A 23,954-nucleotide genomic window follows, 5' to 3' on the forward strand; every position below is an offset into this window, starting at 1 on the left:
ATTAACAAATTAATACTTTGTATTTATTTATTTTTTAAAAAAGTTTAAGCAAATATACACAGACCACAAATATTAAAACACCTAAATATTGCCTCCCCAAACAAGTCTATTGTTTAGGAGAAGAGATCGTTATAGCTAATGCCCATTAATTTTAAAATTGAGTGTTATAATTATAACCACTATGAAAAATTATTATTATTAATATTTTTTTTTTGTCATAAGTTACAGAAAATTTTATTAAGAAACTTGGAAAAAGTTTGATAAAATCAATTAATACAGAAAGTTGAATTAAAATATTAATGTTATAAACTAATTAACAAATATATAAGAAAATTAAGCATCATGATCGTGCTGCAAGTCAAGCGGGCTGAGTAAGTTGAAACTTGAAAGTATGGCTTGAGTTCAACCGGACATATCCCTAGCATAATCCCAATCCTACCTTCAACCGGACATATCCCTAGCATAATTCCAATCCTACCTTCAACCATATTTATTCAACCCAAGCCCATCCACCTCCTTCTACTTTTAAACCTGGGTTTGCAATTGGAACTTAGAATTTTTGGTTAATTCAGATTATTCCGATTAAATTATTCTCAAACAAAGAAGATTTCGATCTTATTGCAAATTTTTCATAAACTACCATCAAATTCTTAGAAATAAAAATCTCCTAAATGTTAAGATATAAATAAAAAAGGCATTTGAAAACAAAAAAGTTATTATAATTTGAATATTATATATAATATATTTAAAATAAGAAATATATATAAATAATATTAGAATTCGGGTTTAGGTACTCGAGTTTGTTAGCACTTCAACCCCAATCCAACTCTAATTAAATTCGAATTGAGATTTTTCAGTCCGTAAAAAATGGGGCTGGACTCGGATTGAGTTCGGGTTAACCCAAATTGCACCCTAATCGAGACCCATTAACCCAGTTTTAAGGGTATTTTTTTCTTCTTCTTCTTTTTTTTATTTCTTTTATTTATTTTTTTCATTGTATAATACGACGTCGTAGTCCAAAACCTTTTCAGTTTCACACTTTCAGTTAACCCTAGCTTCCCTCCTTTTGGAGGTTCTCTAAGCACCACAGCTCAACCACCAACTCCTCCGCTTCTCAGCCCTCTCTCCTTCCTCTTCTCTCTCTATACACACACATATATACACTTGATCTGAATCTATCGTTTTACCGAGAGATGGATATCGACGGAAATCTTGAAGAGCCGTCAAGGCAAGTCCAGGCCCGCTTCGTCACTAAGCTTCAGCCTCCATTGAAGGTCCCAAGCACTCCCATTTATATTCCAACCTACCTCACCAGGATGGGCCTCTCCGGTCTCGTCAACGAACTTCTCCAAGCTAGTACAATCTCTTGCCTCCCTCCAATATATATATATATATATATATATGTATGTGTGTGTATATATTTCAGTAGTCGATTTTTTTTTTTTGTGCCTGTTTCTGATTTGTGTAGTTTATTAATCAATTACTACATGATTCATTACCTCTATTTGATTTTCTGGAAAAATCAACTTGAATAAAATGTGGAAATCTGTTATTTTCATTGGTTTTTGGGAAAATTGTTGCTCGTCTTTTTGCATCAGGTTTAGTTGATTGGAGGGGTTTGTTCTACTTCTGACTGAAATTGAAAAAAAAATCAAGTTTAAATCCTTAATTTATTTTATTTTATTATTATATTTTTTCTGAAAGGAAACGTATTTGTGAAGCCATTTTACTTGTTTCTCTGTATAACATTGCAAGACTTATCCCTTCTCAATTCCACAGTCATATATTTATATATATAATATTTATTTATGTTACTCAACGTGTATTAGTGCATGTATATGAAAGACACGATTTTGCATGTGTGAACTTGCAGGAAATGCTGAACTTGCAGGAAATGCTGAACCTTTTGATTTTCTGATCGATGGAGAGCTAGTTCGGATGTCACTTGAAGAGTTTCTTCTTGCCAAGGGCATCTCAGCGGTACTTACCTTTCCCAAATGTTGCGTTTTTAACATTTTATGATGGGATGTATCTTTAATTTACTCTTTTCAGTATTTCTCTGTCTAGTTCTTGGATATAAAGAGAAAGAAATCTAATTGTTTTCAAACAAATCGTGTATGAAAGACATGATAGTCAAAATCCATTCTTTACATGTGTTATGTCTTTCTTTGATAGTTTTGAACAACACAATTTTGTACAATTGTACACTATTGCTATATTTTTGGCGTTACTATTGGATTCATGTTCGATGGTTCACCTAATTTAGTGGGTGTTGGCATGTTGCTATCAATTTTAGAATGTCAATTGCTCATGTAAAATCTCATGAAGTAAAATTGAATATATATGTAAGAGAATGAGACAAGGAGATGAGATTTTTTTTTGTGATAAGTAGAGTATTATGTATTGATGCCGGTACGTTATCTATTTTTATTATTACTTCAGTGATTAGTCCCTGTTTTTGATTCCTAACTAGAATCTATTATCCATTATAGGAGAAAATATTAGAAATTGAATACATAAAGGCTGTGGTCCCGCGAACAGAGAAAGAGCCTTCTTTGCATGATGATTGGGTCAGTGCAGTTGATGGTTCAAATCCTGGGTAAGCATGTGAATTCAAAACAACATCAAAATTATGCTCCACATTTGTCACTTTCATTCATTAAGTACTATGATTCTTGAATGCATTCATTATGAGGGAGATGCCCTCTGATATTTTTCTGGCATGGTAGTTTCCAAAGTGAGAATATTGGTGTTCTTTTATCTATCAATAAGAATTGCATCCAAAATGTTTGTGGTATTTCTTCTTCTTTCAATCTTATCAATCAGAAAGGCATTCTTGTGGAAGTTTACATTTTAAATATGTCATTTGGCAGGTTCATTCTGACAGGTTGCTATGATGGTTTAGGAAGGTAATATTTCTAGTAATATTAATCAATTTTGCCTCTTCCTTAGGACTATTTGATGAAGCTAATATTATTTTGATATCTCTCTACATGAATATGAGCTTGATAATTTTTAATATTCTTTGGATTTTGTTTACTTTATTAGGATATGGAAAGATGCTGTGTGTACGCATGTATTAGAGGGACACAGTGCTGCAGTTTCTTCTGCTACTATTATAAAGTCAAAAGGTACAATTACAAATAGTATATATTTTCTCTAACATCTTTTTATAGATTTGACATGTCAATTATTGTAGAGGTCACTTGATTTAGCACACAGGTACTGTTGGTTGTATTTCAAATGATTGACTTTTATTAGTTAAGATACTAAATTGTTTTCCCACTCTCGATAATTACTATTTATACATCCAATGATTTCAGCAAAGCTTGTTGCCTTGAGTCAGTTGTGTATTACCAATACATCAATTGCCTATCATATTATTTTCTCCAACAACTCTAATAGGACTAATTTTCATGTATTCACCTTATGATTTATCCATTAGTTTTTAAGTTAGCAATATTAGTTCCTTTCAAGGAGCGAATTGTACAAACCAACATTTTAAATATCTATTGATATATTGATGTATCCTTTAATATAGCCAAAATCTAAGGATATTGATAGATGTCTCATTATATATATATGTATATATCTATATATAATGTTGATGTTATTTAATTGAAGTTGATTGGTTGTAGTGTTGTTGATAATAGATTCAGATCTGGTTTATGAATCAGCATTTTCCTTTTAATTTTTTTGTAAAAAAAAAAAAAAAATTCTGTTGGATTAGTTTTCATTCAAATAACATAAAACAATATCACATTTCTATTTCAAATGCGACTGTTTTCATATGATTTAATTTTTTTATTTTTATTTTTATTTTTTTATAGATTTTTACAGGAAAATTTGTGTTTGTAACAATCTCTGTTTTGTCCTGCATGAGTAGATTTATTGATAATTGGATTGTACGAGGTAGTTTGACAATAATAAGAATTTACAAAGTTTATATGTCATTAAGTAAGATGCTCCAATCTTTTTAATGAGGTGGTTGCCAGTCTTATATAGCTTCTTTAAGCAGATGATATGAACAGTGTAGGTCATTCTGCTTTAATTTTCCAGTGAATGTTTACATTTAATGAATATTTATACACCTTATGTATAAATATTGGACTCTGTTGACAATATGAGTTCTTTATTGTTTAAACTTTAAAGCTTCTTTAGATACATTATATGTAGTTCAATATAATGTACATTTTCTAATTAATGGTTAAACTCCATCAATGGTGGTATTATCACTGATAAATTTTTGTTTTGCAATCTTGACATACCTATTGACATCAGACACCAAAGAGAAATAGAAACAAACGATAATATGAACTCTGAAAGCATTTTATATACGAAGTCCTTTGTAGATGATGATGTAGTTTTTTCATTCCATGCTTTCTTCCATGCATGCCATTCACCATTTTAAACAGACTATGCTATGATATGAATCCAAAAGTAATTGAATCCTGAGTTTTTAGGGTCGGTTGAATATAATACAAGAACTTATTGTACAATTATTTAGCGGACTTGAATTATTGAATATACTTACTAGGTGTCGGACACACCATTGTGTTTCTGAATCCATACAATATAGGTTATAATTGTAAATTGGTGTGTGCTTTTCCAACCATTCCTCTTAGTTTTGTTCATTAATTTTGCAGGTGTAGAAAGTAGTACCGATCTCCTTGTAGCCACTGCTTCAAAAGATAGGACTGTCAGGCTGTGGAAGGTACTAGATAGATGCTACTGTTCTTAAATTAAGCTTATTTCTTGCCTTGAAAAAAAAAAGGTTCTCTGCTTCCCTAATTATTGTCATTTATCCCTGAAAGTTTGACGCGGAGCAGTCAATGGATCATCCTATGAGGATTGGAGCTTTTAGAATTTTACGTGGCCATAACGCATCTGTACAGAGTGTTGCTGCACAGCCTTCTGGAGACATGGTCTCGTCTACTCCATTTTATATTGTAGTTGATAATAATGTCAAACATAAAATTGAAGTGAAATTATGCTCAATCTGTACAATTTTATTGTTACATTTATTCAGGTGTGTTCTGGTTCATGGGACTGTAGAATCAATATATGGCAGACGAATGAGTCAGATGCAGGGGACAATCTAGTGTCACTTAAGAAGAGAAAAATGGATGGTGAAGATAAGGAATCTCAATCTGAGGTATTACTCCTATTAATCTTTATGAGATGGATTTTTGAATTCCATGAAATTGACATTATTCATAGCATTTGAGGGAAAAAAATCCACCCTTTAGCATGGATTACTATGAAATAAATTTACTTTTGTGTGATGTCCTTGCCAAAAATAATAATAAACAATGCAAATCGTTCAATTTCTAGAAATCCATAACCTATGTGTACATATATTTTGAACAGACCATTTCATATGGTTTTGAGCAATGCATTGATTAGTGATTACTGTTTCCAACAGACATTTCAAATTAAGTTTCCTTATGTTGGTTCACAGAGCAATTGGTTTTATAATGAAACTAGACTTGGATGGTTAAAATTGAAGACAAAACAATTCACAACTAATCAAACCTAGGAAGTAGCACCTGGGGTTTGCTCGGAAGCACATGATTTGATAAACAGAGAAACCAAGCCTTAAGTTATTCCAGAACCATAACCAGAATTGGTCTTGAATAGTAGGCAGAAGCCAGTAAATCATTCCTGCTGGAAACTCACTTTTTACATAACTATGTTTAAGCTTGGACCCAGCTGAGAACTAGAATAGCATCGATACTGCTGGAAACATTATACATTATACAGTCACAATAACCAAACTTCCCCTGCTGACAATTGGAGTAGCAACAATGTTGCTGGAAACTATATGCAGTCACAATAACTAGACTATAAGATTAGGTTAATGGATGGCCATTATTAAAGTTTGGTATGCAAGATCTGGTATTATGTCGCTGTTCTTTATAGGATAAAATGTATAAAATGTTGGGCAGTTAAAAAACAACATATAAAGTGTGAGTGGTGTAAATGCGAATGTTTAGATGGATATGTGGCAAGATAAGAGAAGATAGAATTAGAGATGAACATATTTCTGAGATGGTTGAGATAGCACCAATTGGAGATAAAAATGAGATAAAATCGATGAAGATAGTTTGGATATCTGCAAAGAGAACCACCGAGTGTACTAGTTAGGAAGAGTGACATGATGCACATTGGTAGACTTACTGAGGAAGGATATGGTAGCACGTGGTTTGACTGAGACTATGGTTTTAGATCGAGCAAAGTGGAAAATAGGATTCGTGTAGCCGACCCCAAGTGGTTGAGAAAAGGCTTTGTTGAGTATCATATTCAGTGACTTTTGTTCCATGACCAGATTTTATTCTTATTTTATCTGTTTTAAATTCAGCTATACGGTTTTAAATATTGATGTTTTGGGTCCCGAAGCTATTATATTTTTTTTCAAACAATGAAAATATACTTTCAGGAAAAAAAAAAAAAAAAAGAAAAAGAAAAAATGAAAGTGCTGTGTTGTAGAGTTCTTGCATTGAATTTTTCATATCAACTTTAGTGGTATGCTTTTATCTATTCAAGTCGGTCATTCCTATAATCCTATTTACATTATCTTTGTCCTAGCTATTTGGAGAACTTAATATCTTTTTCTATTTTTTTTTTCTCCTTTCCCAAGCAAACTGAATTTTGTTGCAATTCTGTGGCATACAGGGAGAGGCTGCATCCACACTGGTGGGACATACACAATGCGTATCTTCCGTTGTTTGGCCAGAACATGGAACAATTTACTCTGCATCATGGGATCATTCTATTAGAAGATGGGATGTTGAAACTGGCAAAGATTCACTAAACATGGTGTGTGAATGACCGTATCTTAGCTTCCTTTTTTTCCTCATTCGCGTGTCAGATTATGCAGGAAGCACTTTCTTTTGCAGTAGAACTTATTTATATATGTAAAATATCGGGTAGCCAATTATGGTATATTCTATTACTTAGTTAAGATCTCATTCTGGTCTTACTGTTGAGGCTTGAGGGAAGTCAAAATTGCTGGCTGTCCCAAATTCCCAGGTCTATCAGTCAGAGATCTCTAGATGTTCTCCCCCTTAACATGTCTCCTTGATCATATGCCATGAAATATTCTGGTTTGCTATTGTTTCCTTTTAGCTGGGGTTTTCAGACTTTTCTTGTGAACGAAGGCATTCTTCTCATTGAATGCATTCATTAAAATAATTAATAGAAACATATTAGAAATGTTTAGGTTGGCTGTCTACGTTTTGTGTCACTCTTCCATTACATCTGGGATCATATTTTCTCCAAGCATGGCGTTTACCTTTTCTTTTCACTATCACCTTCTTTTTGAATCACCTTGTTTCTTAATACCTTTGCCAACCTATACTAGCATAGGTGAATAATCTGATGTTGAGCACGGCAATTCTTTCTGGATTATTCCTATTCTGTTGTCTTCGTTATACACAACCAAACCCATCTGTGACAATTTTCAAACATTGCATAATAGATCTGGACTCTGGAGTCATTATCCAAACTGTGGTTGAACAGTGTGGGCTTATTTGTTTCTTTCTAGAATTTTCAAGTGGTCTGCTGATGGGAAAATCAACTTATGTACATGCCATGTGGAGGCACCAAAATCTTAGAACTCTTATGCTAGGCAATGGGACAGCTGACTACACAAAAATGTTTGGGTTCCTCCAAAGGTTGTCTTTAGTACCACAGAGAGAAAATCATGGCAACGTTTCTGGATCTTCTAGTACTCTTGTTTTGAGACTTTAAAAACTTTTAAACTTTTGGATTAAAAACATTCCCTGAATTCAAGGTATGTCCTTGAATGTTTACAGAAGTCATTTCCCTCAAGTTAGGTAAATAGCAGCATCAGCACAAGCTATATGCTCCATCTAAATTCCAACAGCATTATTGCAATAATTTTCCTTATGTTTATTTTCTTTGTGAAAAAGAAGAAGCTGGGTACCTGTTGATTCTTTCTTTTTGTACAGTTTTGTGGAAAAGTCATCAATTGCCTTGATGTTGGAGGTGAAAGTTCTGCACTCATTGCTGCTGGCGGTTCTGACCCTGTACTTAGGATATGGGATCCTCGGAAACCAGGTCTATTGATTAGCAAAACATATAGAATCTATAATCTCTCTCTCATACGCACTTGAAAACACGTATCTTCACAGACACATGCATGTATGCCACAGACACATGTATCTGATATCTCACATAAAATTTGATGTCTTGTAGGAACTTCGGCTCCTATCTTTCAGTTCTCATCTCACACTTCCTGGATATCGGCTTGCAAGTGGCACAATAAGTCATGGTTTCATTTGGTTTCAGCATCTTATGACGGGAAAGTGATGTTGTGGGATCTAAGAACTGCGGTATCTGATTCTCTCTACTTTTTCCATTCACTTATTGTTCAATATTACAGATCAGCATCACCAGAAAATTTAATATATGGATAATATGATTTTATGTGCAGTGGCCACTGGCTGTCATTGATTCACACAAGGACAAGGTACGCCATTTTCCTTTGGCTTTCTGTTTGGTGTACTTGTGACCTAATTCAGAGTTTCTCAAATACGGGGGTTTTTGTTTAAATTCAGGTTTTATGTGTTGACTGGTGGAAAGGTGATAGTGTGATCAGTGGTGGGGTAGACTCGAACCTTTGCATTTCTTCTGATATTTCTGTGTAGTGACGCAGGGTTATGGAGCAGTTTATGGTAAATGTTAGTGGACTTGAATCATTCTATGTACATGTTTTAATATATTATTCTTGCAAGTATGATTTTATATTCTTGCAACTTCCTTTCTTTTGATTGTTTTGTTACTGGGAGTTAGGGTTGGTGGTGGGACAGGGGTTAGAGTTCTGCCTCTACTCTGAATTGATCGAGCAAGAACTGCTTCTAGAGTTCCAGCTCTATCTGATTGGCTAACATGAGCCAGAAATTATACTGAAAATTTTCTTGTCATTCTTTTGTTTCCTGGAATAAGTTGCTCAATAAATTACCCTTTTTAAACTTTGAAGCCTACCAATGTCAACCTGTAGGAAGCTCATATCAGCCTGGGAAATTATAATCGCTCTGATTGTTTATGTTACACAACTACTTGTCTTTCAGCCAAAGATGCCCATTTTTCTATTCTGTTCAGAGAAAATTCCAACTTTACCTGAGGGCTCTGAGGCCATGCCGTATATTCAACTTTTGGGGGACATTGCTCCATGTCCCCTATATTTGTTCCGGTTTACACACTTTATGCCTAATTATTGGAAGGCTGAAATTGCTTATTTGAATTTAGTCATCTATTTTTGAGCGACCGTACTTTTGTTTATTTTAGTATTTATTGGATATTTTCTTTTCTTTTTAGGGTTTGCCTATAAAACACTACATGTAACATAATTAGTTTTTGGAACATTGAATATCTTGAAGTTCATACTTCTCTCTTTTCTTCCCTCCCTCCCTTTCCCCCCATGTTCTTACTTTCTTCAATTCTTCTGTCTGTCCAGCCTACCCATTCACTCTCTTTTCTCATCCCTTACATTTGTCTTCTCATCTCCTACTTTTCTTTTTTTTTGGGGGGGGGGTCTTACGTCCGTGTGTGTGTGCGCGCGTGTTTCCTTTTCATGGCATGCTTTTACTTTTATCATTGTTAGCTAATTCATTCCCATGTTCTCTCTTTCCAGCTATTACAAAAGTGTGACAATTATCTTCATATTGGAGAGTGGAAACTAACTTCTTTCACAAGACGATTGAGAATGCTTGGAAATCTTTACCTCAGCCTCCTGCTATTTGTTATTCCCGAGATGATGATGTGACAGAAGAAATCTCATTCCCTTGTATTGCTGAGCTCGACTGGAGAACCTGTGCTCATGCTAGTTATGTTTAAGGCAATTTTATTTACACCAATAGAGGTTAATGTATTTAGTTGGCCGTTGAAAGGAGACTTGTAATTTAAACATGCTCAAACTTAAAGTTATACGCCCTTGATCTCGTTGATTTGGGGTTGGTGTTTTCCTTGTTTGCGGTGTTCGGGTCTTACTCATGCTTGGGAGCATTGAAATGTTTCTGTTTTTATAGAGAGATCTCGTCAATATCGGTATTTTAATTAAATGCACCTATGCATTAACCCTGACAGTGATCAAAGCTTCATATTATGATAATTACTGTATTCTTGAGGTGGAGTAAACTTTGACTCCCTTTTTTTCCTCTCCTCCTTTTGTTTTGTTCTCCAAGTGCAATTAGATTTTGAATTGCAACATCATATTTTGTTGCTTTATGTACTCTGTTGATAGTTGCAAGTCACCAAAGGTTTGGAATTCATGAATAGCATCCCAGTTTTGTGGTACAATAATAGGGTGTTAGAAAAAGACTGGGTAATGTATACTGCTAGTTATGCTAAAAGGCACCTCCAAACTTGTTTTGGGGTCTTCACTATTCACCACAAGGTTGAATTCTTGAATTCTGTAAGAGTTGTGATACAACTCTCCGACTAATTTGACTACGTTTAGGTTGAATTCATTTTTAAAATCTGTAAGAGTTGTGATACAGTATCCGACTCTCGGACTAATTCCATTACGTTTAGGTTGAATTCTTAAAATATGGAAGAGTTGTGATGCAGTGTATGAATTTGATTACATTTAGATTGAATTCTTAAAATCTGTAAGAGTTGTGATAACTAACTTTTGGACTAATTTGATTACATTTAGGTTGAATTCTTAAAATCTGTAAGAGTTGTGATACAGTGTATGATTGTCAGACTAATTCGACTACATTTAAGTAGAATTCTTAAAATCTATAAGAATGTATGATTTTCAGACTAATTTGACTACATTTAAGTTGAATTCTTAAAATCTGTAAGAGCTGTGACACTTTCGGACTAATTCGACTACATTTATATAGCTGGAAATGACATCTTCACTAGCGTAAAATAGTTGTATTAGTCCAAATGTCGAACTGGTTATTATTTTCATTATGTAATTTCAGCTTCCGAGAATTGTTGAAAACCTAAGAACCTTTTCAACCGAAAGCATGTCCTATGTATTACTGTTTCTTTGAAGAATGACACGTCTCAAAAGGTTAAAGGGTTTGTACTTAAAAGGGCTCTAAAGTGGACCGTGTGGAGCCATTTTGTCGGAAAAACCAACATGGTCATTTTCAAAGATCATTTTTTGTTTAACTTTTTAAGGTTATCTTATAAGCAAAGTTGTTAGGCATGTTAATTTTAACAATTTAGGAAGAGATTCAGAACACACGAACAATTGTCCATAGTTACATATTAATAAAATATATTTTGTGTTATAAAAAAAAAAATAATAAAAAAAAAAAATGAAGAAGAAGAAGAAGCCCTACTTTATTAAAAATGTTTAAAAAATAGCCATGTAATTTAGCATGGACATATAAAATCCTTAACGTTCGAAAATATGTGCAAATTGCCTCTTGAGTCTTAACCGTCAATTTTGAACAAAAAGTTCTATTAAAATGCCAAAATACCCTTACTAATCAGTTTCTATGAAATCAGTATTTGTTATTATTATTATTATTTTTACTTAAGAGCATTTAAGGTATTTTTAGTCTTCAAATTGTTGCTCAATTTAAAATGTAATGGTTTTTTTTTTTTTTTTTTTTTTTTTTTTTTTTTTTTTTTTTAAATAAAAATTATAATAAGCACTAAATGCAGGTAATTGCACACAATTTCTTTTTTCCCCTACGGTCCTACCATAATATATATATGTTGTGCCATAAGAAATATTAGCACTAAATATTTATGAAAAGAAATATATAAGCACTAAATGCAGGTAACTGCAAGCCAAATTTTATTCTATACTGGATTAATCTGTCAATAAATTTCCAATAGTTATGTTACAGTAGTCTGTGTGTGTGCTTGTCAAAACAGTAATGAATAGTCAAAATAAGTGTTATTGTAATTGGGAATGATTGTATAAACTGTTGGTTCATGGGTGTGAGTGATACATGACTTTAATAGCACTCACATTATATAATGATTATTATACCAGCAATTACCATTATGAGCATGATTTTTGAAAACAAGTACATACTATTTTTGGAAGTGGTCATGAAAGCCCACTGTGAAATTATTAGGTCACTTGAAAGATGCCAAAGTACTCTTCAAGGCTCGAGCACTCATCCATGTCCTCATTTTCTGTGCTAGTCTCTCCTCAAATTGATGGTAAAAAGTAGTCCAATATTTAATAAATGCTCCAATTCTTCATGTATTTAGTATTTAAGAAAATTGATATATCTTGTAATTTTATGGATTGAAAAAATGTATAGTGCAAGAGACTCTTGACATTGTCAGATTTGGAGAGAGTCAAATGACGTAATCTCACGTTGAGATTACGTCATTTGACTCTCTCCAAATCTGACAATGTCAAGAGTCTCTTGCACTGAGTTCAGTTTTATTTTTCGATTTCAAATCTGTAATCTTTAGATCAACGTGAGATTACGTCATTTGACTCTCTCCAAATCTGACAATGTCAAGAGTCTCTTGCACTGAGTTCAGTTTTATTTTTCGATTTCAAATCTGTAATCTTTAGATCAAAATAGGACAACCATATTATTGTGCCTCTTATATAAGAAATAACTATAACAAATGGTTTTACTACGTGCATGATTACTTGTAGATAAACTTGCTCTAAAGTCCATTACTTTTTTTTTTTAAGGCAATGTATATTTATGTATAGGAAAATGTAGAAAAAACAAAAAAAATTACATTAGTAGGACAAATGTATCATATTGAATTGTCTGTAAGGTTAGTAACTTGGTTGGGCCAAAATTTGGGCTTCGCTGCTAAGGTTTGGGCCAGCCCAGCCCACTTTGATTCTACAAATAATCATTATGGAACTTTTAAACTAAAGTGTAGTAGAGTAGAGTGGTCCGTGTATCTGTATATCTTTTGTAATCTAATAAATTGAATATTTATTTTCTTCTTTTTTCAAGTTAATTACATTTTACTGCTAAATTTTTTTAAAAAAACACAATTTCATTGTGATATTGAAAATAATTAACCAATTATTGCTAAAAAAATAATTATAGATTTGTAGTAAAATCACAAAATTAACTTATAATTCTAGGACCCATCGGGGTAAATGGTAACCTAAGGAATAATATGGAGTAAATGACATTATTCTAACAATTTGTACACAAAAAAAAAATAAATAAATAAATAAAATAAATAAAAAGAGTAGTTTGGAATCAAACCTCAGGAAAAGTGATCAATATATAATATATAATGTGAGTCAATCATTTTTATTTTGTGTTATTATTAGGTTTAGTATTAAAAAAAAAAAAAAAAAAAAAAAACCTGATATATATATATATATATTATATAACATTAGACCGCCGTTAAGTCCTCCGTTATTTGCTAAAAGTGGCGGCGGGAAAAAGAACCCACTAAAAGCCCAAAAAATTAAAAAAATTACCTATAATACACAAATTTAATTCAAAAGAGTGTTTGTCACGCCCACGCGCGTACGCAAGCGCGTGATCGTCGGCATATCCCAACTACTTTTTTCGCTTTCACAACGAGCTATGCCACACACCGACTCAAGAGTACATCCACATCAAATCAACATCGTCAATCATCCAAAATATCTGAATAAACGGCGAGAGATCTCAGGTTAACATACACTCGACAAACATGCTGATATTTCTTTTCCGGACCTCAGCTTCAGTGCTCCGAGCCTGAGATGGAGCTCGAGGTTCGGTCCGAACCTAGACTGTTGCTTCTTCTGAGTTCGTTGAAAATATTTCTTGTGTTTCGATCGCTTTATCTTCGGCCTGGTCTGAAAGCCATCTTTCTCGCTCATCGTTGTTCTAGAGAGAGAAAGTGAGTGTTTTCTAGTGAGAGAAAATCGAGAGCTATACAGATTATACAGTAACAGCTGAGACATTTTCACTCTGATCGACCTCTCAAAGTAAGTTCACACTCTCTCTACAGCCCTAAATTCTCTCACTCAGATCACACTTTTAACCTAACCTTTGTTTCAGCTACTGCTTTCTCTGCTTCCTTTCTTTGTACACAATCTCTGTTTCAGCTCGTTCTCTTGCTTTGTTTGGTTGTGCTGTGAAATCACTATCTGTGGCATGTAATTGTGTATTTATTGCCTTTAATTTTCTTGAAATTTGGTCTTGAATTCTTGTTTTCTAAGTGTTAATTGGTTTTTCATGTGAATTTACTGTTCTACTGTTTCTTTGCTTGGTGGTAGCTGTTCTTCTAGGGTTTTTTGGTTGCGGGGTTTTGGATTGTACCCGAAATAGTTTCATGTGCATATATAATTTATAATTGGGTATGTTATTAAAGCTTTGGAGCTGACATTACTTTAAAATTTATGGTAATAATTGAACTCTTTTTTTTTTGGTAATATGGTTTCATCTGGAAAATATAGGTACTTTACTTGATTTACTGTGTTGTTGGTAAGTTTGCACTTTCATTCCACTTTACATCTCTAATTAATTGAAGGTTGATGTTCTCTTACCAAATTTCAGTATAATCTGGCTAAAATTGTTGCGAAATGTTAACATTTTCCCTAAAATAAGTCAGAAAACAAACATAAAACAAAATGTGCAATTTTCAGTTAGGTTGGATTGCCTGGTAAAAAGCTTGGACTCTCAAGCGTGAAACTATTTCTAAGAGCAGCCACTTTGTGCAAATTTAGTAGATGAGTAATTGAAGAAGAATGAATGGAGGAGTCAGAGGGAGGACTGACAAACTACTTGTGTTTGGTTAAATAGTTTACTCACTAGGGATAAAAGTCAAAGGTTAAGTTTGTATTCAATCTGCCCCTTCCAGTACATTTCGTTAATGGAGGACCACACTGGGTAGCGACTGACCTTAAGTTTTTGAGATTTAAAAAGGTGGAATTACTTAACTTTGTTAATGTAGACCATGGTTGGCTAACATTCACTTACTTGGTCCAAGTTCATCATGCATATGTGAAGTAGTATGTATCAATCCCAAGCTGTAACTGGGAAATAGAAAGTGCTTTACAACAATAAGTTGACTATAAATAAATGACCGATTGGTCCCTTTGAAGCGACATGCTGATGAATACAATTGTTTAGCAATTAGGTAGCAGTAGTTCTGACTACTAAGGATTCTCTTGCATGCTTCATAAAATCCTTCACGAAGTATTGTTATTAGTAAAAGCGAAAGTCGGAGGAAAGCGATTTTGGTACTTTTGAACATTTTGCTCATTGCGTTTTTAAACACCTCTTTCTTACTTATGAGAAAACATGCCTGGTTTTGGTGTCTGCAGATATTCTGAGAAAGGGGATTAGGAGTCCTTTTGAGGACCATCTTATAGAAAGTTTACACAATCAATTCTGAATCTGAGTTTGCCAAAAGTCATGCTGGAAGCCAAAAGCTAAGTTCAGATGGCTTTATGCATGGACTTTAGAATTTTCCAGAAGACAGAATGAAGCCTGAGTTTATTGGGGAAAATACATAATCTGACTGGCCTAATTTAATATTGAAGGGATTCCCTTTTAATGAATCATGATGAGAAAACATGCCGTGCATAGTTCTTTCCTAACAGCAATTTTCAGAAAGAACTGTAGAAGTTCCAATTGAATTTTGGTAAGTTTGGAGCCGACCCAGTATGCCACAACCTTAGCCGAGGCAATAGACTGGGCTCAATAACATGCAGATGTTGCAGCGGCACATTATGTTGAAGCAGTTGCAAGAACTTAAGAGGCAGCAGCAACTTCAGGAGTTAGGTAATGCAAGGCAGCAGACTCACATAAACCAGCTATCTGCAATAAATAAACAGGCTGATGGGGGTCAATTTTCACCCCTGATTAATGGAACACCTATTCATGATGTATCACAGCACATGGGTGGTAACATGAACTTGGTGCAGCATGCCACATCACAAACTGTCCAAGGATTTCCAAATGGATTGGTATATTCACAAGCTCAAAGCCAGCCTCTGCGTTCCATGGGTCAAGTTCCTCAACAGCTTGAGGCGTATTTATATGGAACTCCAATTGCCAGTGCAAGAGATAATTTAAGTCAGTATTCTCATCTCCAAGGGATATCTCAGGATTCCGGCAACGTTTTGATCAAGCATGGTGACAACCACACAAAACCTACAATGCAATCATCAGCCTTTAGTAACTCCTTTCTGGGTGATCACTGCAATGTTCCTTCTGACCAGATTTTCATGTCAGATGGAGCTTTCATTTCTAAACAGGTAGGTCAGGGGAAGAACTCATTTGGGCAAGTTCCTATTCGAGATTTAAATAGTGGAGTTATACCAGAAAACTTTCAGCAGGTGAATTCTGTGCAAATGAATGCATCACAGCAGGACTTCAATGGGAGGCGAGAACCAGCTTGTTGGCCTGGACTCTTTCCAGAAAAACCAACACAAGTTGGCCATTCTCAGGGTTTGGCTACCCTAGATCCATTGGAAAAGAAGATTTTGTTCAATATGGATGACAATAGTTGGGATGCTTCTTTTGCCAGGCCCACCGACATTAGCACAGGGGGCTGTGGGAACACATTGGAATGTACAGATTTTTTGAGTTCGTTTCCTTCTATTCAAAGTGGGAGTTGGAGTGCTCTTATGCAGTCTGCTGTTGCGGAAACTTCTAGTAGCGATACTGGGTTACAAGAACAGTGGAGTGGCTTGAGTTTCCAGAACACAGAGCCGTCAACTGGTAATCAGCCTTCAAACTTTACGGACACTGGAAAACAACAAACAGATTGGGTTGATAGTCATGTTCAGAGTGTCCCTTCTCTAAGTTCGAAACCTCTGTTCAATGATTCTACTATGCGCTCTGTCTTCCCCGGTTTACAGCAACCAAATATCCAAAATTCAATAAAACAGAGAGAGATAATGCGTTCTGATTCATCTCATGAATCTATTCATCAGCCCTGCGAAGATGCTAACAAGTGGTCTTATTGCAAGCCTCAACAAAAGCAACCCATTGAGGGAGGTCATCCAGTTCCAACACTTAGACATTTGGAAAATGCATGGCCTGCTCAATATGCACACTCAGAAAATGACGAACATCAGAAGATCATATCCTCATACAGAAATGATGTCCAGTCACCCAGTGGAAATGGTATGCTGAATGTTTGTAATAATGAGAATGCTGTGAACAAAATTTGGGCTGGTGATATTAATGAAGCCTTTCACAAGGATCCTGGTAGTTTTTGGAAGCCTGAAAAAAATAGTATGGCAAGCTTAACTAAGGCCTGCCACGACACCAGTCAACATACCACAGAGAGTGGTCAGTTTGATTACATGGAACAAGTTGATATTTCTCTGAAGAACAAGGGAAGTGAGAGCATGGGGGATGACCAGTATCGTCCAAGTAATAGTCCTCAGGTTGTAATTAATTCTTATGAAAGGCCAGGTGAAACTTATAAAAAGCAACAGATCTGCTACCAAAGAGAGAACTCCGGCGGCAGCTATCATTCTAGCGCATCGCAGCAAGCCATCACAGGGCATGAAGTCAGAGAAAATGTGTGGCTACATGAAAGTGATTCTCGACCTGTGGCAGGGGATAAACAAATGTCATCTGGTCAGGTTGGTCGGAAGGCTTCTAGTTCTTTCAGATTTCTATATCATCCAGTAGAAAATTTAGGGGTGAATATGAAACATGCTGACGCTACAGAACATGTTACACATTCACAGGTTGTGTTCCAACAGGTCTCTCAAGGATCCAGTGGTCAAGGGCAAGGATATATTGGACAGTTCAAGTTTATTGGTAATGATTCTAATGGTGCCATGGACTTGGAAAAGGTGAATGATAAATTTTATTATTTGAGGAGACTTGTGATGATTGCATTTGATTTTCTTAATAAGTTTGCTATTGGTCTGATTTAACAGTGGCCTTCACCTAATGCTCAGAGAAACTCAAAAGCATCGGAGGAGGTAACTCATAGAGGCAATGCTGGAGCTAATTTATCTGTTTCCAACAGGTCAGTCTACTTTCATGACTCAAATACAACTGTTCAGACAAAGGTAGTTATTATATGTGTTATATATATATATATATATATATACTTGGGGGGTGGAGTGGGAAGAGATGGTAACTGTGTTTTGTGAAGTTGAAAGCTTGAAATCTAGTTTATTTTCAGATTGAATAGTTACAAATCTGACTGCATTTGAAATACACTTTTAAGAGAAGTGACATGATAAGTTAAAAGCTTGAACTTTAATTTATTATCTATATGAATTGATTTGTGTTTGGATCCTTTAACTTCTATTTTGCATATATTATGCAATAGTTCACTGAGTTTAATTTTGACAGTAAAAACATGCTCGAGCTTCTTAACAAGGTTGACCATGAGGGGGATCATAATATTGTAGCACGCTTTGGCTCCTCTAACTCCGAGACATTAACTGAATTGCCCAAAGCAGAAACTCCCGATGCATCTATTGCTCAACATTATGATTATTCTTCTGCTTCACAAGGCTATGGCTTAATGTTGTCTCCTCCGTCTCAACAGCTACCCAATTCCATGAGTTCCTTCTCATCTCCGAGCACTACGCAAATGGTGAGTAGTACAAGTCTTTTGCATGTTATGCCTGGCTAGAAGAGGAGCAGAAGTTGGTAGCTTAGTCATATTTCATGTGGTCTTCACATATTTTGCGTGAACTATCTCAAAGCAAATATTGGAATTATAAACCAAGTATTTCTGGACAAACTGGCTTTGACACCTCACATTTGAATGTGCAGGCTATTGCGACAACTCCTTCAGGTCCTCCTTATTCAAGAAATCACCTTCAAAGACAGCACATTCCAGCTTCACAAGCAACATTGCCTGGTAGACTTCCATGTGCTACCTCTCAAGCTACATCACATCCAAATTTCACCAACCTTTTTGGTCAACAATTCCCAATTTTGGAGTCCATCCCAGTCACTCAGGCTTCTGTTATGTCAGGCATGTCTCAGCAGGTTGGGTTTTCGATAAGGCCACCCAGTGCATGGCAAAACGTAGTACCAACTCAACGGTATCTATCTGGGACAGAATCTTGCAAGGTTTCGTCGAATTTGCTTTCCACAGATTCAACAAATAACCGTCTTGAAACTACTCAATGGGCTGCACAGGAGCTCCATGATCAAAACCCATGTAGAGGAGGAACTGCGTCGCTGGAAATTGGTGCATGTTCTGTGAATTTGCAAGGCTTTAATCATGGGGAAGAGCAACTTGGAAAAGAGAGATTTCAGCAGCAAATTTCATCAGAGATGGTCGACTCAGCTTCACATACAGATGGGAAAGAATTTGCAAAGCATTTATCAGAAGCAAATGCTATTGGCTCTGACTTATTGTTGGCTCATTCGCAGCACAATGACTTTGATGGGGCACAGCATGGCGTCAAACAAGGGCGAGCTGTTTCTGCAAGAGATATCGAAGCCTTTGGTCGTTCACTGAAACCGTTACCTACACTTCATCAAAATTACTCAATGCTGCATCAAGCGCATGCTGTGAAGGATGTGGAGAGTGATCCTAGCAAGAGGTTTCCAGAGAAACATAGTGGTGCTGGTCCTGATCTGAATCTTCAGCAAGTGTCACAAATCAATTCATTTCCATCGAGGGATATTAACATGCTGAACTTCTCATCAGAGGTGAGAGAACATCAGTCGGTCAAAAATTTGTCCCAACATCTTCAAGATGCACCTCAGGAGATGGTCACACTAGGTCAAAGTTATTCGCAAAGTCATTCTGCTAGCAGAAATGAGGCATCTTATGGAAAAGAACTTTCTCAGATTAATTTGCAGATGGCACCTTCAGTGTTTAAGTACTATGGAACATTGAGAAATGGGCAGATGTTGCCAATGTATGATGCAAGAGCTGCAAAGAATGCTGCACAGCTGTTCCCTCTTGGGAAGCCTTCTGAGAATTTGCACATGAATGCTTCTATGTTTACAATAAATGCTCCTGATGATAGTCAGCAGCATTTGGAAGTGATTGATCAAAATTTGGCTGCTGTGAGACCAAAGAAGCGTAAAATTTCTATACCTGATTTTCTACCATGGCATAAGGAAGTGACACAAGGTTCTTGGAGACTTAAAAGTATAAGGTGCTTGCCATAATCAACACATTTTTCTTAAATTACTATTACACACCCCACTTGTTTCAATAGCAATAATTTGGTGGCTTAAGAAACAGGTCAATAGGAAACAACTTTTGATTTTGCATTTTCATTTTATAGAGGCTTTGAATTGAAATTACTTCTTCTCAGCATGATATTTCCTAGATTAAATGTCTTCATTTTGAATTTTTTCTTAGAAGACTTGGTGATGTTGAATTTATTTTATTTTTTGCAGCATGGCAGAATTAGAATGGGCGCAAGCAACAAATCGGCTGATTGAAAAGGTGTGTTCTTAGTTTGGCAAGTGACACAACGAAATTTTATCTTCTTTAGGCACTTGCCTGAATATATAGGCTTCAAAACTGGTTATAGATGCCACTTTTATTGGCAGGTGGAAGATGAGGCTGAAAGAACTGAAGATTTGCAGCCAATGCTCCGACCAAAGAAAAGGTTGATATTGACAACACATCTTATGCAGCAAATGTTTCGGCCTGCACCAGCAGCCATTCTCTCAGCGGGGGGCACTTCAAACTTCGATGCTGTGGTATACTTTGCTGCTAGAGTGGCACTTGGGGATGCATGCAGCCTAACGTCTTACTCGGGAAGTGATTCCTGCCTGTCTTCTAACAGCTATGACACGTAAGTTGATTTTTGAACTTACTGAAAATTTCATTCTTTTGTTAATAAGAAATTAAATTGAATAGAGTAACCTCATAAAAAAAAAAAAAAAAAAAAAAAATTCATCTCCGATCTAAGCCTCTGCCATGGATGAATTCAAAATTTAAACTTAGGCTATGTTCATAGAGAGAATTTTGACCCTCTAAACAACTTTTTAAAATTTGCTTAGGATGTCTGGAAAGCTCAAAACTCCTGAGAGACATGACGAGCAGTATTTCTCAAAAACTGTCGACGACTTCACAAACCGAGCAAAGAAGCTGGAAACGGATTTATTAAGGTACGAGTGTGTTTGGCATTCATGAAATTTTAATATATTATCAGAAACTATTGTGTCTCACATGTAATAGTTGGAGATATAGTCTGCGACATGGGCAGAATCAAACTGACAGCTGAATTCATATGTTACATGCGTATCTTGTAATGCAAAGTGCATATACATACAAATATGTTGGAAGTTGGCTGCTAGTTCTTTCCCTAGAGAAAATTTCCCTGATAGCTTGTTGTAGAGATTTTTCTCCTTGTTAGTAAAATTTTATGCTGGGGTATTAACTAAATTTAACACCTGAGTTTGTACCTCCTGTGGCATAAATGTCAATGTATATAGCTACTGAATATAAATCCTGTCTCTAATTTTGTTCTCCTTATCTTCTATAAGACATTCTTTTGCTACAATTCAATGTTCTTTCTAATATGATTCAATTTAAGGTGCAGATTGGACCAGAGAGCATCACTTTTAGATATAAGAGTGGAATCCCAGGATTTGGAAAAGTTTTCTGTCATAAACCGTTTTGCCAAGTTCCACAGCCGGAGTCAAGCAAACCCTGCTGAGACCTCGTCATCCTCTGGCACTGCACCGAAACCATTCCCCCAAAGATATGTAACTGCAGTTCCAATGCCTAGCACAATACCAGAGGGAGGAAAATGTGTCTCACTCTGATCATTGATTGATTGATCCTCTCCGCTCAGGCATCCTTTTCAATCCACTACTGCATTCCGTATCCATGGCTATGTCCATGGGTCTTGTTTCAATAATTTTTATGTTGGTGCACAAGTAAACCAACAAAGAGCGGGAAAAAAAAAAGGATCGAACTCAGGAGGAGTCAAATGCAAGTAACTGACGCGGTTCTATCTTTTTTAATCAAGGCAGTTGTTATTTTTATGGAGTACATAATGTCCTCTGTCTATTTTTATGAGAATTAAGGAGATGGCAAGTCGGAGGCAAGTATCGACGCTCCTCTACTCTTTTTCCTGAAATGTCAATCAACTAGAATTTACATGTATCATATAGCAGTTATGCTCTTGTAGGCTCTCTTCTTTTTCCTTTTCAGGGTTGCTAGTAGGGTTGATAGCATGAAGATCAAGAAATGAGGTGGTCAATGAAGTATGTTTCATGAAAAAGGACTTCCTATTAACATGCTTTAGGAGGACCCTATACAAGTTTGGTAGAAGCTTCCATGACTATTTACACATATTGTTAGGATTCCTCTGGTGAACCTTTTGTATAATTTTGCACTTGCAATGTGTTATATGTTTATATTGTTGATGACAACGTTTTACGTTGTCTGTCAAGTTACCTAACGTAACCCTTATTTATTTAGACTTGAGACCGATTGTGTTATCGACGGAATAATGTGTAGTTTTATTGAGTTGAGCATTTTCATTGGGGGCAAAAGATACATGGGAAAAGAAAAAGAAAGGGAAAAAAATCTGAAGATAATATAGAAGCTTCTGTTTTGTGAAAAAATGTTAGTGTATTCAGAAAGGTACAAAGGTTTGGGAGATGTTGATTCTGTGGACCTAAAACGTCATAAAAAGGACGCGAGTTAAAAAAGGACAAGGAGAGACTTTATTGCATAGGACACAGGAAGCACGTTTGTTTGGTTGGAAGGATTCTACTTTCTCTGTACTTGATGTGTCCTTCACTCATTCATTCTTTTATAAATTTGACTGAAAGTGGCCAACTGACATGTCAATGTTGTGAGATTGAGATACTATTTATAGCCAACAGACACATGTATCCAACCTGTCAGTATCATCAGTATCAGCCATTCATGACTCAGAAAGTGATGTTAGAAGCATCACATTAAAGAAGAAACAAAAATACTACTACTAGTCAATCTGTATAAAATAATGATTGGGGTATGTTTATATATATATATAATTACACAAGCATCTGTGTTTGATTGGTGGACAATGGGTGGTCGTCCAAATGAAGATTTGCTGACAACATAGGGAGTTATGTTTTTATGTTTTCAAACAACAAAGACATTCAATCAATTTTCTCAGGCACTTTCTTGTGTTATTCCACCATCACCCCCCACGTGACCAGCTCGTTTGGTGGGACCCAAAAGATCTGTGTGCTTTGGTGGGGGCTTTTGAATTTTTATTATTTTTGAATTTTGTGGATTTTTATGTTTAATCATAATTATACTTTGGGTGGTCCTAGAACAAGGTATATATCTGAAGTTTGGTTCTATATGGAGACTGCTTTAGTCAAACGCCAACGCGCGAGTGTCTTTCAGAACATGGATATATTTATAGATATAGATGTCATATACATATAAGTGACAATGTTATTAACCTAGGAATGCAAATTTAATTATTCTTCATAGAATTTTTTTTGGGGGGGGGGGGGGGGGGTTAGACCATGGGTCACAGAGGGAGAGTGAAGAATAAAGAAGAAGGTGAATGAATACTCAAGTTGTCAATTGAAACAATCAAGTCTCTTATCAAATGGTTTATCATACTCATTCCAACTAAACTCTGATTCCTCTCTCGTTAGAATGGCTAGTTCAATGTACGAGACTTCCGATTCTTCTAATTATAGATAGACAAACTCACATGCAAATTGAAGCTCTCAAGTCTTTTATCAAATGATTTATTATGTATTATGCCTTCTGTTCAGAATGCAACCAAACTTCCATTCTTCTCTCGTTAAAAGGGCTAGTTCAGTGCATGAGATTCTCTATCCTTCTCTTGTTCTTCCTCCTAGAACCAGTGCTATCAGTGCAACCAAACTCCGATTCTGCTGATTGCTATTTGAAATAAGGCACTCAGAAGCTGTAGAGGAAAATTTGGTTTGTTGCCAATGGAACTACAGACAGGTTAAAAAGCTGACCAAGAAGCTATGCAGAAGTATGGAGAGATTGATCTTGAAGTGTTGAAAGTAGCAGCACTTGCATTGTTTCCTTAATATTCCCAAAATCAATACACAACTTGTTCTTTTTCTTCGAAA

At 35.5% G+C, this 23,954-nt stretch overlaps 2 protein-coding genes across 8 annotated transcripts; both read left to right on the plus strand.

Annotated features, from left to right (window-relative positions):
* The first annotated feature begins 1,042 nt into the window (after positions 1-1,042).
* On the plus strand, positions 1,043-10,161 carry LOC132315980 (ribosome biogenesis protein WDR12 homolog). Of its 4 annotated transcripts, none has more exons than XM_059814462.1 (14): positions 1,045-1,356; positions 1,874-1,980; positions 2,493-2,599; positions 2,874-2,909; positions 3,049-3,131; positions 4,647-4,714; positions 4,815-4,925; positions 5,030-5,155; positions 6,676-6,819; positions 7,974-8,082; positions 8,221-8,357; positions 8,459-8,494; positions 8,583-8,705; positions 9,659-9,799. In XM_059814462.1, exons 1-13 carry the CDS (start codon positions 1,194-1,196, stop codon positions 8,670-8,672), a joined length of 1,317 nt encoding a protein of 438 aa, XP_059670445.1. In that variant the 5' UTR covers positions 1,045-1,193; the 3' UTR covers positions 8,673-8,705; positions 9,659-9,799. The 4 variants fall into 4 exon arrangements, with proteins under 4 accessions (XP_059670444.1, XP_059670443.1, XP_059670445.1 ...); XM_059814463.1 differs by having other exon boundaries at positions 8,583-8,699; XM_059814461.1 differs by lacking the exon at positions 8,583-8,705 and having other exon boundaries at positions 1,043-1,356; positions 1,892-1,980; positions 9,659-10,161.
* A 3,578-nt stretch (positions 10,162-13,739) lies between these two features.
* LOC132315979 (uncharacterized) lies at positions 13,740-22,337 on the plus strand. 4 transcript variants are annotated; one of them, XM_059814456.1, is made up of 10 exons: positions 13,740-13,909; positions 15,251-17,527; positions 17,636-17,743; positions 17,831-17,922; positions 18,255-18,501; positions 18,684-20,029; positions 20,277-20,325; positions 20,433-20,680; positions 20,889-20,996; positions 21,425-22,337. In XM_059814456.1, the coding sequence occupies exons 2-10, from the start codon at positions 15,635-15,637 to the stop codon at positions 21,654-21,656; spliced, it is 4,323 nt and encodes a 1,440-aa protein (XP_059670439.1). In that variant the 5' UTR covers positions 13,740-13,909; positions 15,251-15,634; the 3' UTR covers positions 21,657-22,337. The 4 variants fall into 4 exon arrangements, with proteins under 4 accessions (XP_059670439.1, XP_059670440.1, XP_059670442.1 ...); XM_059814457.1 differs by having other exon boundaries at positions 21,431-22,337; XM_059814459.1 differs by having other exon boundaries at positions 17,852-17,922.
* The last annotated feature ends 1,617 nt before the right edge of the window (positions 22,338-23,954 follow it).

Source organism: Cornus florida, unplaced genomic scaffold (assembly GCF_030987335.1).
Source record: "Cornus florida cultivar Cherokee Brave unplaced genomic scaffold, ASM3098733v1 CherokeeBrave_3.0.0_Hap2_Chr07, whole genome shotgun sequence".
In the NCBI taxonomy this organism is placed as follows: domain Eukaryota; kingdom Viridiplantae; phylum Streptophyta; class Magnoliopsida; order Cornales; family Cornaceae; genus Cornus; species Cornus florida.